The sequence below is a fragment of the Pezoporus flaviventris genome, unplaced genomic scaffold, assembly GCF_033815535.1.
Source record: "Pezoporus flaviventris isolate CSIRO_AGI_PZ_B2104156 unplaced genomic scaffold, CSIRO_AGI_Pfla_v1 ptg000034l, whole genome shotgun sequence".
Lineage (NCBI taxonomy): Eukaryota > Metazoa > Chordata > Aves > Psittaciformes > Psittacidae > Pezoporus > Pezoporus flaviventris.
This window is the reverse complement of record NW_026892582.1, coordinates 326,578-346,444: the sequence shown is the minus strand read 5'-3', so window position 1 is coordinate 346,444 and position 19,867 is coordinate 326,578. Positions and strand designations below refer to the sequence as shown.

Sequence of the window (19,867 nt, the reverse complement as noted above, 5' to 3'; positions counted from 1 at the left end):
AACCAAGAAGGTTTTACATTGCAGATTCAAGGAAAACTTGAACATGGAAAAAACAAGGTGAAGGTATTTTGAAAGGAACTATTTTGCCTGAAAAATAGAGAAGCAATTTGTTGACATAGAGCATAAACACAGTTACCTAGAGGAAGATGTAAAAAGACATCACTTGGGAATTCAGGTGGATATGGAGCTGAAGTACACATAAAGATATTTAGAGTGAGCCCCAAGTCCTAAAGGCAGATGTCTTTACCAGAAAATGGCAGAACGCTGTTAATGGTCTGTTGCTCTGCTGATATGGGAGGTGCACTGAGCACCAAACAAGCAGTTGATAGATGCTCAGTTCAACCAGGTACAGGAGATGATGTGACATCATTACTCGTAAGTAGTGTCAGTATTATTTGAAATCATTTGTCATGTGTCCAGGCCAGTGTAAATCATCTTGAGGATGACTCTCACAACTTGAGAACAGCCTATAGGGAAAAAGCAGTGTTTATTCCCAGGAGGAAGGCAGATCACGCTGGTGCTCTTGTCTTTTTTAAGGTATTAAAGATGTGGCAGCAGTGGAGAAATGAAAAGGATAGGCCAGGCAATGAGGACAGTGATACAGGAGGTGCAGAGGGCCCAGCATCCACATGTGGTTCATGCTGCCTGTGACATAAGACAGTCCAAGGGACAGTGTACTCTCTGACCCAGTGTGACCAGAGGATGCAGGTAGAAGGAAGGACTAGCTGACAAAGAAAAAATACAGTCGAAAAATAGGCTTGCTAAGCTGGAAGATGAGGAGAAGGTGAGCAGAATTGTGATAGCCATGGACAGGGAAAAGAGGAGGGTATCTGCCCCAAAGAAAGTAATACATAATAAAATCTGGTAGAAACAAAAGAAGGGAGCATTCGAGAGGGATGGAAGGTTGACATGAAATGAGAGAACAAAGAAAGAACAGCTCTGACACTGAGAAGAGGCATGTTTATGTCCTCAGTAGAGAGAAGTAGGCATGTTGGTAGAAGGAAAGGCAGAAAAGATTCACTGTGTGCTGGAAACAAGGTTTGGAATTAATTGTGAAGAGAATCTAGATGGGAGTTATAAAAAGATGAATACATTTTCCTTCTGTTTGGAACAAATGATTCAGGAGTGCTGTGTGTGGAAAATGAGGAGGATTGTGTTGAGTTGGAGAAGTTACTCACAGAAATGAGACTTCAGGCCATCAGGGGAACCTTTACATTTCCAGCTCAGAGGGAAGAAGGACTGATAGGAAGAAGGACTCGGGGAATACAAGACTATGTATAGGTGTTTTCATGTCCAGAAAAATCCTCTCCATCTGCCTTCTGGAGGTGAGGTTTAGGCAGCTGATAAAAAAAGCTTTAAATAGGAAGCAGGGATGAGACGTGATAACCATATTACTTCATCAATTAACCAACAAGAAGCAACACTAACTGAAATTCAGTTTCTCAAGTAGGTTCTTTAAGAGGAACTACTTGTAAATAGCAATTCTGTGTTTATTCAGCACCTGTTGACAAAGGTAGGGTTATAACACAGACTTTGAATTTGAATAAAACAGGCCTGAAAACAGGAGATCAAGGGTGTGGGTGTGAAGGAAAGGAAGAATTGCTTTAAATCGAAAGTAAAAATATGGTCCAGCATTTGCATTAGAACAGCCAAGAAAATATGCAGACTGCCCAGAATAGCATCAGTCTCTGAGTATGAATTAGTAGCAAAGGAACACAAATTGGGCTTTTGGCCTCTCACTTTTTTCATCAAGCTGGACTGTGCTTGGAAAATGTAAATCAGATTGTTTAGCTGCTGCCATGTTCAGCAGGTGGTTGTAAGCACCTTCCACTCTGTCTCATCCTTTTGAGTCTTTCTATATTTTTGGCCACTACAACAAATGGACAAGATTTCTGCAGTCTGTGTACTACAGGAAAAGTGATTGTGCTGTTGTTTGATAACTTCATTGTTCCCTTCTAATCTGGAGAAATAGTGTAAAAAAAAAAAAAAAAACTTAAAGTCACAATCACTATCTTCATCCAGTGGCAGTTGTGTAGATGTCTGTCAGATACCCTCTATTCACCTTTTCCCTGTGTTCCCTGTGTTGTCTTAAGCTATTTAGTTTCTTCTTGCATGGTAGTCACATCAGATCATCTTTGCCTCCCCTTGGAGCTCTCCGTTTTTTCTTCATCCATTGTAACAGCGTGACTGAAAGTATCTGGGTGTGAGCACACAAAGTACTTTATTTCAAAAGAAGCATAAGAGCAAGGAATAAAACTCCAAAGAGCAACTAGAACTAAGGACAGCATGGGTCAAAATGTACTTATAATGCTTTGGAAACACAGGGAGTGAGGTTGGGAAACTTCTTAAACAAGTTAGTGGGAACCAGAAACATGGAGGGGGTTTGGGTGTGAAGGTGTAGTTGAAGGTGTAGTTGACCTGTGCTCCCTTTCCAGTCCATAGAAATTGCCACTTCTAAGACAAGATTAGCCTCATCGTGAAGTAGATATTTAAAGTAGGTCAAGTGAAGCGTGCCTGGATCAAACCCTTTACATTGTGAGGTCCTAACCACGGCATAGCCTTGGTGCTGAAAGCTGTATTTGTTGGTCTTGCTGCAGCAGGTGTGAGGAGCTGTCTGGTTTTGTTCTCATGGGAGGGGGATGAAGAAGCCCCCACATGCTGGGCATGCTCTGTAGTTGTACTGTGCTGTACCAAGCTGGGTATCACCTTGGGCTTCAGCCAGCTGCATCCCACACAGTGACATGCACATCCTATTTTCAGAAGCCCAGAATATCAGACCCCTCTTAGCTGGCTCTAGGGATCCCTTTTGTCTCAAATACAGCCTGCATAACAGTGCTTGCTCAACTAGCTACTGCCAATGGGCCTGCCAAAAATACCCCACCTTCTGTCCTCTCAGTGGAAGGAGGTGGATTTCTAACCAGGCTTTTCCCCTGCTTGTTCACAGTTTAGCACAAAATCAGGAGTTGCTCCACCTGGATATCACTCAGCTCTCTCTTAGAGGTGCTTTATTGAGCAAACTAATTTGAAAACCAGCCAAGAGCCATTTGTTTGCCCTAGTTGGGATCATGTGTACCTTGCAGATGTCTCACTTAGGAGAACTCAGGGTAGTTGAAGATCGTTTTCAAGCATGATGCATGTCACCTCTGCACCAGCAGCTGCTCTTTCCCTCCCTGCTGTGCAGCCAGCATTTATCCTTGTCCCCTTGTTCAACCCATGTTTTCATACTGGTTGTGTGCCAACAGTCTCCCTCTTGTGCACCTCCACTGAGGGCAAGCTCAGATCCTGTTCCTGTGTGGTGCTGCTGAGTGAGCAGAGAGGAGGACAGGGTAGTGGGCATGATGGGTGAATGGTAGCAGCTGCACCACCACTTGTAGGTGGCAGGAGCCCTTGCCATATCTTCACCAGCTTTGTTATCTGTCATGGGGATCAGGAAGCACTTGTATTCCTAGGAAAGGTGTAGTCCAGCACCACAAACCTCATTTGTATTTCTCCTGCAATGATTCATTCCTTAATCTTTGCCTCGAGGATGTGTGAGCGCACGTTTAGTGGCAGACTGAAACACATTTCTCAAGTGTGCCCGGTTTTGCAAACAGTCCATGTTGCACAGTAGAAGCACTTTGTTCTTGTTATTTGCTCTCCAGAACTGTAGCTTTTCCTTCAGATTTTATCACACATCTATCCATGCTCTTGCCACTGCATTTTTGGCATATGGAGGGGAGAGATGGAACCTGAAACTGGTGCTGCCAAACCCTGGAGACTGAAAGTAAAATTCCTGTGGCAAAATGTGTTAAAATGCAGAGAATTTCTTGAAACGATGTGTGTGGGTTTCTGCCTTAAAGCTTACTTACTGCTATCTTTATTTTCTCTGTGTGTGTGTATGTGTGTGAGTGTAGGATAAAGATTGAGGAGGAATATGCGAAGAACCTGTCCAAGCTGTCTCAGAATTCCTTGGCTGCTCAGGAGGAAGGGTAAGTGTGTCTCTTTGACTTTTGCAGAAGACAAAGATTTTAACATAAAAAGCATTCCTCCCACACAGGTACATGTACTTTTCCTGAGCTCTCCCATTGAGTAGAGGTTTATTTAGCTCAGCATCCTGCGTGTGTTGGGAAGGATAGAATTGCTTTTCTTATTTTCCTTATGAAGATGTTTATGGTACAGTTTTACGTATATGCATATGTTTCCAGTAATGTGTTTATGCTGTCCTTATTCTAGCCAGCACTAGCTCCTTTAAAGATTAGCATGTAGAAGTACTAAACTACTTTGACTATGGAAGTATATATGGAATATACTTACTGCTGAAAGTAGATCCATAAGGTCAGGCCAGTAGAATTGTAGCAGCACAGACTGAGAGGATGAAGTTCCTTCTCATCGTGGGTCTGGCTCTCCAAGAGAAGCAGCAGGTTGTCCATTACAGCATGTTCACACTTCAGAAGTTATTAAGAAGGTATTAGGCAATGCACTTCAGATTAGATTGCAGTTCAGTGAAAATAATGGAATGACACCACTCCTGAAGGATTAGAAGTTGTTAGCTCTGTCTGTTCCAACACAAGCCATCTAAGCACTGAAAGCCAAGCTTTGAAATTATTATCCTCATCCTAGTTCTGACACAGGGTGTTTCTACTGGCAGTGAAGCTCCACAAGGTGTTTGCTCAGCTTCCAGTAAGCAAGGACAGAAAGTGCAGGAGGCTAACTAGGCTTCTCCAAGTACCTCCCTTGACAGTGGTTTCTGTTCTTCTTTCCCCTTTAGGGGAGGGTGCTAACCTGCTTGTAGCAAACTAAAACAGCTTTCTTCTGCATCCTCCTCCCACTTTTTCTACCCCGAATACGAGAAGGAGAAAATATCTGAAACAATGAAGGGGGAGAACACTAGGGGAGAGTAGTTGAAAAGAGAGGAATGAGGACTGAAGCATAAAAAATGTTGAAGTAGGGAGGTAAGGGGACACGGAGCAGAGTGCAGGGAGCTAGGAACACTGCCCAGTGGTGCTCTGTCTGGGGGGGTGGCAAGGTGAGGGAGTGGAATGAGGTCCTGCTGGTATTTTTCCTCCTGGTGCTATAGTGGCCAGACTGGCTAGGGCCAGGAAGAGGCTAGTGAGAAGATCCTGAGAACTGGTAAGGCCCTGGGAAGGGGAAAGGTTCCATTTAAAGAAGTGAGGGAGGAAGAGCAGCTAACAGGAAGATTTGAAGGATCCAGAAGTGAGACTGCAGCCTAGCACACTCAAAGTAAGCATTCACCAGGGTCTTCCTCTCATTCCTGGGAAGGTATGAGTTGGGGGACCCAATGAACTGCTCTGTGAACATACCAGTTACCACTGCTGGTTTCATACTCTACAGACCATTTTCCAGCTTTGCTGTCTATGGAATTGTCACAAAGTACGAGCTGTCCCTCCAAGGTCCTCTGCCCTCCTTTGGTGGTAAGAAGACCCACCATCATGTATGTGAGTGGAACACAAGGGTGCTGAGATGGGACTGATTTGTATTATCGGGATGGTTCTGTGCCAGTTGCTGAAAGTAAAGTGCTGTTGCATGTACACAGAAGGTGATATGATCCATACATCCAATCAAGTCACTGTAGCTGGATAAGAGATGCAGAAGATGCTTAGCAGACATCTTCCGTTGAACAGATCAGGCAAAATAGTGCCAGTGAGAACTGACAGTGGGAGGGTACCTCAGGGTGGAACTAGAGAAGAAGAGCTGAGAGCATTTACGTAGGTGAAACAATCTCAGGTTGTTTAGCTGTGGTGAACACCATGCTTGAGGAGTCAACTCATTGGAGCAACCTCAGAGATGACAAATGAGTGTTTTGAAATTGCAGATCACAGGCAATTTTTCAGGCTATGAGGAAGGGGCAAATCTGACTGAATAGGGCTGGGTGAAAGAAAGGAGGAGCTAGGACATTGTAGATCACTCAGTTTTGTTTAACCTCTGAAAAGTGGTAGAATAAACTATCAGGCTTTCTAGAAGCACTCAGTGGAAAACTAAGGTGATGAGCAATTTTTGTGGATGCCTACAGAGCAAACAGCCTCAAACCAACCTTCATTCTTCCAGTGATGGAGTAAAAGAAAAGAAGAGGTCAGCATCATAGCTCTTAATTTATGCAATTTAATTGCAATTTATGCAATTTAATTGCAGTTTATGCAATGGGAGATTCTTGTAGGGAGGCAGGCCTAAATAAACCCTAAGGTGCAAAATTAGGTAAGAATATTGCTACAGGGACTGTAGCAGTAGGACAAGGGGGAATAGGTTTAAACTTACGCAGAGGAAGTTTGGGTTAAATATAAGGAAGAAGCTCTTTACTGTGAGGGTGGTGAGGCGCTGGCACAGGTTGCCCAAAGAAGTGCTAAATGTTCCATCCCTGGCAGTGTTCAAGGCCAGATTGGACAGAGCCTTGGGCAACATGGTCTAGTGTGAGGCATCCCTGCCCATGGCAGAGGGGTTGGAACTGAATGATCTTAAGGTCCTTTCCAACCCAAACTATTCTGTGATTCTATGATAAGGTTCATCACAAATCCTGATTTATTTTTCTATGTCTTTGTTGTTAACCTTGGATAGAATAAATTACGGGTTTACTGTGATCAGAGATGAGACAGAGCTGGGAGCGGTGGTGTGTACAATTTGAAGGAAAGCTTGCAATTCAAAATGATGTTGTTAAACTAGAGAAATGAACTGGAGAGAAATAAAAATGCATTTCAATGAGGACAAAGTCCCAGGTTTTCTACTTTCACAGGATGTGAAAGATACACTTACATAACAGTTTGTGGGAGAAGGATCTGGCTGTAGTGAATCACCAGCTTATTCATCAACAGCTTCACAACATTGTCTAAAAAAGCATCACACTGGGATATGTAGAAGAAAGAGTGTCTGATAGGAAATAATCTGTTACCAGTTTAGCAACTGGAAGAGACAGTGTAGTTTAGGTTATGGTGCTTTAAGAGGAATCCAGGCTGTTGGAGGGGGTCTGGAGGAATGTACCTAAACTGCCATTAGCTAACAAATAACCTATCTGAAGGAAAAGAAGATGTAATGGTTTTCAAATACTGAAAGGTTCTCTGAGGAGAAGCAGAATAATCCATTCACCAAAAGGAGGGTGTAGAGTAGAATGAGCAATGGAAAAACTGCACTGGTGAAGGTTTATTTTAAGAATTAGAAAAGAAACACTTTGTTCTGCTGAGGATAAGATACTGAAGTAGCTTGCTTATGGAGACTGGCATCTCTGTGACAGGAGATCACTATGGCAGTGTTCTCAAAGATAATTCTGCCTTGGTCACAGAGATCAGTGATCTTCTCAGATTTCTGCTGTCACTTTGCCATGATTTTGCTGAGCAAGATATGGTACAAAGTGTGGTACCATGTCTGTCTGCCACTGTCTGACCAATCTTGCAGGATGCACAGGAGGATGTGGGCATTGATCATTGTTGCTCTGTGTTCTTTCAGCACACTAGGAGAGGCTTGGGCTCAGCTAAAGAAGAGTCTAGCTGATGAAGCAGAGGTTCACCTCAAATTCTCTTCCAAGGTAAGTAGTTCTTCCTTTTTGCAAATATTTTTGCCATGTCATTGATGTGGATCTACCTTCAGTGCTTGTTAGTGGGGAAGATACCCATATATAGGGTACAAATGTAGAACTGATGAACAAACTTACTGAAACTCTGTCCATGCTTCCTGACAGAATCCTGGCTTTTTTAATTTGCCTGATCAGGTAAGTTAAATGATATTTAACTTCCTGATCAGTAAGTTAAAACACATCTAACCTTAATTTTCCATTTTTTTTTTTTTAATGAAAAGAAAAAAGGGAAACTGATTCTCGAGGTTATTCACTTAGGGCAATGTGTTCCAGTAAATTTACTTAGAGCTCGTACAGATTATTACTTTAGAGGAAGAAATGAAAAATAATGTTTGGCTTCTCAACAAGAATCTACTGTATCTGTTTGGAAAGAAGAGAACCAGGACGCTGACTTTTTCATATCATTAGCCTTTGTGCATTGGGAACTTCATGTTATTTTTGGATCTTCTCTCAAGTGATCCCCAAGGAGATTTCTTGTTCAAATTATGGTATTTAACTGTTTTTTTTCCACCACATGTGACACATTCTTGCATCCTGTCACATTCTCTTAACCTCTGTGGGTGATCAAGTTCAGTACAGTGGTAGATAATCTCAGTACAACAGCCATGTTCTGGAGGAAAATTATAGCTCTGCACTGTTTGTAAGTGATTATGCAGAGGTTACTCAGGCAACCAGCCGCTGCCTTGGTAACCCATTGCTCTGCTTCAAACTTCTACTTCAGAGCTGTAATTAGTGAAATACTTTTTGCTCCCCATTGTGTTCCTGTATTGTTTTCCAAGTGGAAGAAATGCAGCCTGGAGTGGGGTATGCAGGGAGGCAGGCAATGGATAGGGGCTCCTTCATTATTTTACTTAAACCCTGCACAGAAACTCCTGTAGCATCATCCAAACTCTCCCCACTGTTTCCAGTGTACCTGCTTTGGGAATTCCTAGTTCTTTCTTTTGTTAACAGAATATGATTTTAAACACATTGATTATTGCTATTGCTTTCAGGTAAGTCATTCTTAGAAGTAGTAGTTATATTTCTCATTGATATTTGAACAACACCAGTCAGTGCAGTGCAGAGCACACCAAGAGTATTGAAACACAAACACCAGCCTTGAAGACACTGAACATGTTTGTGACAGTCCTTCATAGCACTGTTACAGTGGGGGTCACGGGTGACAGCACTTTTATGGCACTTGGAGCAAGTCCAGAGGAAGCTACAAGGATGATTAGGGGCTGGAGCACCTTCTGTATGAAGACTGAGAAAGTTGGGGCTGTTCAGCCTGGAGAAGAGAAGGCTGCGTGGAGACCTCAGAGCAGCTTCCAGTGTCTGAAGGGGGCTACAAGGATGCTGGCAAGGGCCTCTTCTTCAGGGTCTGTAGCGATAGGACAAGGGGTGATGGGTTCAAACAGAAACAGAGGAAGTTCAGGTTAGTTACAAGGAAGAAATTCTTTACTGTGAGAGTGCTGAGGAGCTGGCACAGCGTGCCCAGAGAAACTGTGAATGCTCCATCCCTGGCAATGTTCAAGGCCAGGTTGGATGGGGCTTGAAGCAGCCTGGTCTAGTGGAAAGCGTCCATGCCCATGGCAAGGGGGTTTGAACTGGATGAGCTTTAAGGTCCTTTCCAACCCAAGCCATTTTATAATTCTGTGAAACATAAAATATTATTACACTGCTAATGCCTCTAGATACTGGCATGGCACGTGTATATATACATGCACACGTGGAGTCCTTCAAGAAGGCTGTCATGGAAGTGAAGCTTTTCTCCAGTTATGTGATTATCCCTCAGTGAGCTCTAAGAGGTGAGTTCTGCTGGAAGAGAAGGTGCACAGGTGTTTTAGTGTTGAAGTCATGATGGGCTGGCCTGGATATGATGGTGTGTTACCCCCATTCTGGAAATGGTACTGATGGAGCAAAGGGGAAAAATAAGTAATTGTGAAATCAGAATTGATTTCACAAACTCAGCTGGTTTGTTTCTTCAGCATCTAATACTGTGATTAAACCCATGCCTCTGTCTTTCTGCCTAAGTCTCTACCATACTGGTACAGAGATACATGATCTCTGTCCTGTACTTATTTTAGCAAACTTCCTAACTTATTTTAACAAACTTCTTGAGATTTCAAGTCCTGTGTTGCATCTCACCCATTTAGTGATGGGTGTCAGAGCTGTCTGTATACACTGGCGCTTTAAATTCCTTTATCTTAGGAAAGTAGTTTATGTTTTTTTCATCTATTGCTTGGATTTGTAAGTCTTGAAGTCAGATCTGCTAGCAAAAATATAAAAAGAATATAAATGGCCAACAATGATACAACATTTAAAAGCCTGGGTCATTCACATGTGAGTCTATTTTGATAGCTTATATTAACCTCTTGCAAGATGGAAATTCTAGCAAGATGATGATAGAGGAAAGATGACTGCCTTCACTGAGAATCCCCCTCTTTAATTTCCAAAACATAAAACGGGAGAAAGCAGTTGCCTTGTTTCCATTTTGAGCCTTTTGGTGATGCATTTCCATGAGGATCTCAGAATTTCCTGCCCCATTATAAACTGTGGGAAATAAACTAATTTTGTTACTGTCTATTAGGCAGTAGAAATAGCAGTGAAATGCCCTCCTTTTTTGTGTGTCCCCGGTCATGGGGACTTTAATAAGGGTTTTCACAGCAATGCCTACTTATGTCAGATAAGTCAGATTGCCGCTTCTTCCACTCAGAATGACTGACTCATGTTGGGTTGTTTACCCAGGTTAATCCAGTTATTAATGAAGCAGTCTGAAGGGCACACAGACTGCTTAGCTACTTTAAACTCAGTTGGGCACAGACTCAATCATAATATGTTGCTTCTGGAGTTTACTGAAGCCACTCTTGAATTTCTCTGTTCTTGTTTTGTTGAGCACTGACAATGTTCCTGGTACAACTGTCAGTTTGTTCCTGTGCTCTTGAGAGAGCTCGTGTAAACATGCGGGACCACCAGGTTGTGAGCAGGTCTATATTAGCTGGCCTGGAGCCACCCTGATGTGACTGTCATCTAAACATTGTCCAGAATCTTCTAGTCCAACCCTCCCAGTCAGAGCTAGGACTATCACCACAGTGGATCACAGCTACATCTTTGTCTAGCAGGGATTTCACCACCTCTCTGGTGAACCTGTTCCAGTGCCCAGCTACCAATTTGGTGACTTTTTTCTTCAAATTACACTCAGCCTGAACCTCCCAAAGCTCAATTGTCTGTTGTGACATTGCCTGGCCCTGATACCCTTGCATTTGACCTTCAGATAGCTGTAGGCCATATTAGATCACCATGGTGCCAGTCTTCATCTGCCTAAAAAAAGCTCTGCTTTAGGCTTGTTTAACCTCTCTAGGATGTGTGCTGTAGGGCTTGGCTGTCTTTGTAGCCTCTCTTCATTAAAAGACTACACTAAGCTGGAACGAATTTTCCTTCTCCATTGAAATAGCACTGGGAAAAGGCCAAAAATACTTACTTTCAGGGACTATTTGATACTGCTCCACTGTGGGCCACGTTAGGTGATTATGGACCCAACTCCTCTGCGTTGACAGTCAAACATCCCCACAGGAGGAACAGTAGGAGAGTTTGGTTGCTTCTGGGGAGGTGAAATATCTGTATCCCTTCAGAGCACTTTTCCTAGCACATTTCTGTGTATGAGAAGGCCAAAGAGCAATATGATACAAACTCTATCAGAGCTGAGTATTACTGTCAGGTCCTGCTTGTAGGAGATAAGTCACATTGGTGGCCTTGATGGGTCTCTGCTGAGTTCATTTCAGTGGTTTCTTGCTACCATATTCAGGCTTCTCTTTAGGCTCCCTCATACTTGACAGAAGTAAATAAAACGTGTCCTTATTGGATCTCTTTTCACTGCACAACAAACACAGGCATGTCCCTGCGCACATAATGGCAACTGTTTCACCTTATGGCAGTCAGGGTTAGCAGCTTCAGTTTGTGTAACTTAAGGGGTTTTTAAGCAAGGTGTATTAGTTAGGCCAGAATCAGAATACCTCAAGTAGTGCTCCAGACATTGCCTGCAGTTTGAACTCATGTGGGAAGAGAGAACAGCGAGAGAGGAAGACAAAATTTCATCCTTTTGCTTCCTTCAGCCAGACTCTTCTCAGTGGTACCAGGGAATAGTACATGTGGCAGTGGGTATAAACTAAACTACCAAAAGTTCCACATGAGCATGAGGAAGAATTCCTTTTACTGTAAGGGCAAATGAGCACTGGGATAGGATGCCCAGAGAGGTTGTGGAGTGTTCTTCCCTGGAGATATTCAGGAGCTGTCTGCACACAAACCTGGATGGTGTGCTCTGGGTGACCCTACCTGAGCAGGGAGGTTGAGCTAAATGACCTCTGATGGTCCCTTCCAGCCTGAGCCATTTTGTGATGTTGTGATATTGCCTTAACAGAGCTGTCCTGTGAAGAGCTAATTTTTGCAATAGCTTCACTCACAGCTCTCTTGGGGAAGAGAAGTGTTGCTGTATGGCACTGCCTTTGGCTGCAGTGTGTGTATTGCTTCCTCTTTGTCCTGAGCTCTGCTCAGCAAAAGAGCTGGGAATTACTGCCTGGCTCCTCATTATTGTCTTTTCTTCTTCATTTTTATTTCATTACCAGCTTCAGAGTGAGGTAGAGAAGCCACTGCTCAACTTCAGAGAGAATTTTAAGAAAGACATGAAGAAGTGTGACCACCACATTGCAGACTTACGGAAGCAGCTGGCCAGCCGCTATGCAGCAGTTGAAAAGGTGGGAGCAGAGAACAAATTGGGGAATTTGAGATACTCCTGGTTTGGACAGAAAAGCAGGTGCCCCATGAAAAGTTTCTGTCCTGCCACAAAGAACCACAAAGGTTTTGATTTTGCTGGGCCCCTGCTTAGCTGGGAAACTGGGGGCTACAGGCAGGGTTAACGCATTACGGCTGGGGCTTTTTGTTTTATCCTCCACTTCCCAATTTTGGACAGTATATTTCTAATGCATTTGATTAAAATGCTCCTTGCTCATGTGCATCCAGAAGCCACATCTGTGCCCTCAAAATTTAAAAAGGTGTTGCCTTAGAATAGCGGCAGAGGCAGACCAAAGGTGTGTATGGCTCAGTATCATCCAGCAGTGGTGAAAAGCAGATGACTAAGGAAGGCAGGTCAGACCTGTCACAAAGCCTCTCCCAGTTCCTGTTTTCTGTGCCTCACAGCAAACAACCTCACCTAAAAAACCCAAACAGTAGCAGCACCCTCAGATCAGGGGCTATTTTAACATGAACATCCAGCTGAGGTTGAGATTTACACCCACAGGTATAAATCGTATAAACCTAGGGGAGTTATACCCACAAAAAGTGCTCTTACCAGCAGCTGCCAGGAAATGGGATACCCATGCTTCAGCTGCCAAGACACTTGTGCCAAATGGTATCCTCATGTGGTTTGCTCTTGGGTGTAAGTTGAAAAGGAAAATACCATGTTCAGTTAAGCCAGAAGGTTATTTGGGCATTCAGTAGGAATCAGAGTGCACCCGAACAAGTTTGCCTGGGAACAGAATTGTTGCAGGATACACACTGTATGTATGCAGGGAAGGTGTTTTTCTGCAAAACACTTAAGATCTTCACAGCCATATCTGCAAAGAAACACAGTTCTCAGTAGGGGTATTGAAAAGAATGAACTGGAACCTTGAGAAGAAGGAACAAAAAAAGATAAAAGCCGTAAGATCAGAGGGCTGAAGCAGCTCTGTTCTGGGGACAGGCTGAGAGAGTGGGCATGTTCAGCCTGGAGAAGAGAATGCTCTGAGGAGACTTCAGAGCAGCTCCCAGTGCTCAAAGGGGCCACTAGAGACCTGGAGAGGGGCTTTTGACAAGGGCCTGTACAGGCAGGACAAGTGGGAATGGCTTTAACCTGCCAGAGGGGAGACTGAGGTGAGATCTTACGCAGAAGTTTGACCTCGTGGCAGCTTCCAGTGTCTGAAGTGGGCCTAGAAGGATGCTGAAGAGGAGCTCTTCATCAGAGACTGGAGCGATAGGACAAGGGGTGGTGGGTTCAAACTGAATCAGAAGTTCAGGTTAGACATAAGGAAGAAATTCTTTACTGTGAGGGTGCTGAGGCGCTGGCACAGGGTGCCCAGAGAAGCTGGGGCTGCCCCATCCCTAGCAGTGTTCAAGGCCAGGTTGGACACAGGGGCTTGGAGCAAGCTGCTCTAGTGGAAGGTGTCCCTGCCCGTGGCAGGGGTTGGAGCTGGAGGAGCTTTAAGGTCACTTCCAATCCACACCATTCCAGGATTCTCTGCAGTGTGCCTCAGCACAGCTTCTCACCAGGTTGCTTTCCTGCAGCTCCCTCATGCGACCTGCCGAACCAAGCGCAGTCTTTAAAACTGCAAAGATTCAAGTAATGCCTCAAGAGCGCAACTTGCAGGCTCGTGTGAAAACTGCAAGGTGCGAACACTCATCCACATTCGTTTTAAAACACTATAGCTGGATAAAGAGCAAATGTGGCCTCTTTTATAAAAAGCCTGTGCGAAACAAGCTATTTCATGCACTTTTGTCACCCCAGAAGACAGCATGCAGATGTAGAAATGATGTTTATTTAAGACACTTCAGTAATTTGGCCATATAAGTTCACTAATGATACTGATAAATCAGGTTTCTAATTCCTGAAGAACTTTAAAGTAACTTAAATAATCAGTTGTAACCAGGTCTCAGGTTCATGATTTCTGCAGTACTAATTGCTGGTATAATGAATCTGAAGTAGCTTCTCTAAAATAAGCCTCAAAGTTTGTGTTGTTATTTTCTAATAAGTGTATATTGAATCCACAAGGTACTTAAAAGTTAATTTTGTGAGATGCTTGAATTTCTTTCAGTAATTTAGATCTTAAGAAGAGCAAATGTGGGGTCTTGGTGATGCTGGTTAAAACACTGAGGAGAAGCTTCAGATCTGCTTCCTTTCGGAAATAGTTACTAAGATAAAAAAGTTACTAAGAAACATGAAAGTCTGATGATGCCTTTTGTACTCTGCCTTTCTAACAACCTGTGAAGAGTTCAGGTGCTCTTACAATGTGTTGGTGACGACTTGTATATGGTGGTCAGACATATCTTTGATCACCACATGGTGTCCTAAGAACTTGAATCCCAGTTAGGACCCAGTCTGATGCAGAGTCGCTGACACCTTAGTGATTGATACTTGTGTGAAGGGGTCATAGATGGCTGAAAGAAGCTGGCAGTTCTTTTGCTCTAAAACATGTGGGTCTTTGATTACTCCAAGGCCCGGAAAGCCTTGACAGAGAGACAGAAGGATCTGGAAATGAAAACACAGCAGCTAGAGGTGAAGCTCAGCAACAAAACAGAAGAAGAAATTAAGAAGGCGAGGCGGAAGTCCACTCAAGCGGGTGAGTACCCGTGTCTGTCAGTGGTGGGAGGTGAGCACAGGCCTGGGGAAGGCAGGAACAAGATGGGATGCAACTGCCCATCCACCCATGTGTTTCTTGGGTTTTAATATAGTAGCTACAAAGTCCAAGTGAATCGTGCTATGAATCTGTCCGGTGTTAAATCCCCTGAAGAAACGAGCTTAGTTTTCCAAGTGAGACATCACAAAATGATGATTTTGATACTTGGGGTGAGAACAGTAAAAGGAGGGTGAATTGTCCTTTTGTTTTGTCCTTTGAAAGTGTGCTGGGATAACTGAATGCTTGTGAAACTTTCGCAGTCAGGTTCAAAGCACTTCAGCTGAGAATGTTTTTTCCTTAAATCCTATGTCCTTCCTTGGTTCTTCCCTAAATCCCAGTTACCCCCAGCTCTGTTGGTACCTATTATGCTTCCTATTACTGTCTTTTTCTTTAAAAGTGAACTTTTTGTCTTTTTTCCACTGTTACTCCGCGATTAAAATGATTTCTGTTCTACGTGATGTGACCTATGCATGTTTTACAGAGGCTCAAACCAATTCTACAGAATCAGTCAGGAGCTGTCTTCCTTGAGATCTGCGAAACTGATACATGCTAGCTGCTGAAAATCTATTTTAACTAGGGCTTTCATGTTTCATCCCTTCTTAGGTCCATTCCTTGGCAGAATGGTCCTTCATAGTTGTGAGGCTTTTAAAACTTAAGAATCGCTGGTCTGGGTTTTGAAGAGACTAGGAAGAGTCATTTGCAGTGTGACCATGGTCATAGACAACTGTTTGAGGAGAAACAAATGTTACATGTTGAACAACTATGGGAGAGCTGAAGATTCTATGGGAGTAACCCAGAGTTTGGTGTGTCTCCCCATCACTTCTCCCCCACTTTGTGCCATTGTTACAGTGCGTGGCAGGGGAGGACTTGCCCCACTGAGCAGCCAAGCCAGGGTGCTTATGATGTGTACAGTAGCAGTATTTAGTGATCTAGCTTTGAAATGAGGCCTGCTACAAGTGGATGGTAGGACCAGAGAGCTCTAGATCAGAGCCCTTCTACAATTCTACCAGTTACTGATACGTTGCTTTCTGCTCTCATGCCTTTCTACTGCAACTGTTCAATGTTTTTAATGACTTCATTCATGTTTTTAATGACTTCAGGTTCCTGAATGTACAGTAGCTCAGATTCACTCAGAGGATAACACCAAACCACATAGCTCCTGAGGAGCTGCCTGGACTTGTCATGTCAAACTAAGCATCTCCTGTCTTGGTGAATAAGCTTTTACCAGAGCTTTGTGGGGTTAGATTGCCACCCCAACTTCTAAGGCCATGAGAGACTTCCAGATGCATTTACTTCTTTAACACTTGTTTGGTCTGTGGAGTCCTTTTCTTAAAGCTTGGTTTGTCTGTGGTTTAAGTATAAAGACCTTTTTGCACCCAAAAGAACAGGATGAATGTGAGCCCTGGACCTAGACATGGAACCGTTAGGGAAAGTGTAACTGAGCCTCATTTAAAGAAGAAAGAGAATTTGCCAGCCAGAAAGCAGTAATCTCGAAGCCATGCCTTCTAGATTGCCCGCCCACCTTTCCCTCTCTGTCAGAACAGAGTCCTGCAACAAAGAAAAAACATGAAATCATTGCAGCTTATTGTGTTCCTGCCATGAGCACGGGAGGGAGCCAGAGCATCTCCAGAGGCTGGAGACTGCAACTTGGTTGAGGTTGCAAATCAGCATCCCTTGGTCTCAGACAGGTTTAGCATGATGCTTTGCTCCTATTTTAAATAGACGTGTCCTAGAATGCAGCCTCACCTACAAAGTGCTGCCCTCATTATTATTGACTTCCCATTTTAATGTTTTTTTAGGTACAACTATCTATAACTCTTTTTAACTGAAGTTACGTGTTTTCACCGTTCTGGGCATTTTGTAAACTGTTCCTTAATATTCATATTTTTCTTTTAAAATCCTGTCTTTCTGTCTCATTCTTTCTCACCCCGACCACCTGACAATGCATTGTGGTGAAATTTCATTGCACATAACAAATACCATGTAACAGAACTGCCTTCAGCTCCACCAGGACTGACCTTCCAACCTCCTGGGTCTGTCTGCAAATCCTCAGCTGTACTTACCTTCTAAGCTCCGTAACACTGGCTACAGAAGACTAAAGTGTTGCTATCTTGAACTTTCCAGGGGATGACTTGATGCGCTGCGTGGATCTTTACAATCAAGCTCAGTCCAAGTGGTTTGAGGAAATGGTGACTACCACTCTGGTATGTAACTGTAGCATCTTACATGTGTAATATTGCAGAATTGTAATAACCTGCAACATTCATCACAGTTATAGTGCAAAGCAGTGGGGAAACTTGAGTAATAAATCTCTCATTGTATTTCCTGTTCTCAGTTCTAAGAAAAACTCCTATCATTAGGGGAAGGAAGAAATAATTGTTTCTTTGCAGAAGGCATTAAATCAATTCAGGGCTTCTTAGGGGCCAGAACACTGCAATTATCCCCAGGAAGGGTGAAGGAGTGCACAGGGAAGACATGGAAAACATGATAAATCACTAAATACATTTTATACACAAATGAATTTTCGTATTCCATGATTTTCCAATTTGGTCTCTTGCCCGCTCAGCAGAGGCAAGCTTTAATCACCTATTGTTCTATCTCTCAGAAGATAGCACAGCTCACCGTGTTCACCCTAAGGGCATATACCTTTGGGGTTAGTCTCCAAGATGCCAAGATAGCAGCTTTGATGTGCTGTAAACCTTGAAATACCTGTATTTGGCTAGAGGGCTCCTCCCTCATGTAATTCCTTACAGCCCTTCTAGATAAAGAGCTGATTGCTTTCAAAAGCAGGAAATAAAATGTCTTTTGCATGTGTTTTTCTCATTGGCCAAATACAAAACTGTAAACTCCTCCTAAAAAGAAGAGGATAATAAATTGCTCAGCATTTGGAAGTGTGTAAGTGCAATATTTAAAGTGCAGTAAATAAAGGCAGATGGGTGAGCAGAAAACCAGGAGGAGGATGTCTTCGCAAAAGCAGAACAGGAGAGAAAAAGTTGGCTGTTCCTATACATACAGGATCTGATTCTCCTCTCCCCTCCACTGATGGTTTCTCACTGATGCAAATGACACTGACCGTCAGTGCCACTGTGTCCAGATATGGCCAGATATATGTTAGCTGCATATTTGCTTCTGGAGAACTACGACCCAGAAGTGTGCTAGTAGATGACTTAAGAGGAATTTGCTCTTTATTTGAGAGAGCAACTGGGATGGGTTGAGCTCTGCCCAGGGACAGACAAACGAGAGTTTATGGGTGAGAATTAATGGACAGGCCAATATGGGTGACACTGTTGTGGGTTTTTCACAGAATCCCAGAATCGCTGGGGTTGCAGTAGCCCTCTGAAGGTCATCCAGTTCAACCCCCTGCCAGGGCAGGGCCACCCAGAGCAGGTCACACAGGAACATGCTCAGGCAGGTTTGGAATGTCTCTGGAGAGGGAGACTCCACAACCTCCCTGGGCAGCCTGTGCCAGAGCTCTGCCACCTTCTATGGAAAGTTCTTCCTCATGTTGAGGTGAAACTTCTTGTTACTTTAGTTTATGGCTATTGTTCATCATCCTGTCACTGGGCACCACTGAAGAGTCTGGTCCCATCCTCCTGTCACCCACCGTTGAGCTATTGATCTGCACTGATGAGATTCCCTCTCAGTTTGCTCTTCTCTAGACTAAACAGGTCCAGCTTTTGCAATGTGTCCTCATAAGAGAGATGCTCCAGACCCCTGATCATCCTTGTGGCCTCCGCTGGTCCATCTCCAGTAGCTCCTCATCTGTCTTGTGCTGAGGAGCCCAAAGCTGGACACAGTAAAATATGAAACACAAATGATTTGAGCCATGATATTTGACATCATTTTCTAGACAAGATCTTCTGTGTTTCCAACATTGAGGTGGTGGATGCACCATCCCTGGAGACATTCACTGTCAGGCTGGATGTGGTTCTGGGCAGCCTGATCTAGTTGAAGATGTCCCTGCTCATTGCAGGGGGATTTGACTAGATGAGCTTTGAAGGTCCCTTCTGACTCAAACTATTATGTGAGTCTATGATTCTACAAGCTCCTTTGCTCTTCCTCCCCAGGCTGGTAGTTGACCACCTGAGGTTTTTGTGCTGTAAGGAAGAATCTGTTTCCAAAAAGGTGTTTACCAACTTGCAAATAGCACAGGGAAGGCAATGAAGTGTTTCGCCTGCTTGCGTATGCTCACGTTGCTTTCCACCTCGATACACAGTAAGTGAGCATCAGAAATGCCCTCTGACAGCAGTTTTAAAAGATTTTGGCCCACTGTTGTGCCTGTGAATGCAGAGCTTTCTAATGGTACAGCAAAGTACATTACACTATGTTTTTAAAGGCAGATTTCCATAGCATGCTTCTTCCACTCAGATGGACAAGGAGGGACTTAATGCAGATTTGGGGATATAATATCAGAATCCAGGAGAAGAGGGAGGCAGAAGGAGCAGGAGGCAAGTTAGAAATGATCTGCCTTTTCAACTGAATCATTGCTGGGGTCAGCTTACTGGCAGCTGAGTGAGGTGGAGCCTTGTGCCAGCTCATGTGGTGGAAAGAAAACAGCTTTTACACGTGCCTGGTTAGACCAAGGGCAGTAAGGTTGTACCGCTCAGCATCGTCTCCTGCTTCCACTGCAACTTCTGGAGCTAGCAACAAGGCATGCAAAGCTTCCTGCAGGAAACAGATGCCTTCTTGCTTGCAGCATCCCTAAGAATAGAGGCTTGCCTCTCTCCCTTGGTTGTCTCAGTTTTGAAGAAGTTTAGACTATAGCTACTTTGTAGTTACTAGCAAATGTCGTGTTACAAATGAAATTACTTTCCCCGTCAAATGGAATAAATATTCCCATTGCACTCAAGAATTCAGAGAAACCCAGAAAAAATGGCTCAAACAGGACAGTGCCTTTTGAAGGTCG

General features: G+C 43.7%; 1 protein-coding gene across 3 annotated transcripts in view; it reads left to right on the top strand.

The window, feature by feature from the left end:
- Positions 1-19,867, top strand: part of GAS7 (growth arrest specific 7) — a 96,684-nt gene that overhangs the window by 67,280 nt on the left and 9,537 nt on the right. For all 3 annotated transcript variants that reach the window (XM_061461901.1, XM_061461900.1, XM_061461902.1), the window contains exons 8-12: positions 3,894-3,968; positions 7,432-7,510; positions 12,160-12,288; positions 14,781-14,904; positions 17,086-17,165. In XM_061461901.1, the coding sequence (XP_061317885.1) occupies positions 3,894-3,968; positions 7,432-7,510; positions 12,160-12,288; positions 14,781-14,904; positions 17,086-17,165 (487 nt within the window). The remainder of the gene's footprint in view (positions 1-3,893; positions 3,969-7,431; positions 7,511-12,159; positions 12,289-14,780; positions 14,905-17,085; positions 17,166-19,867) is intronic.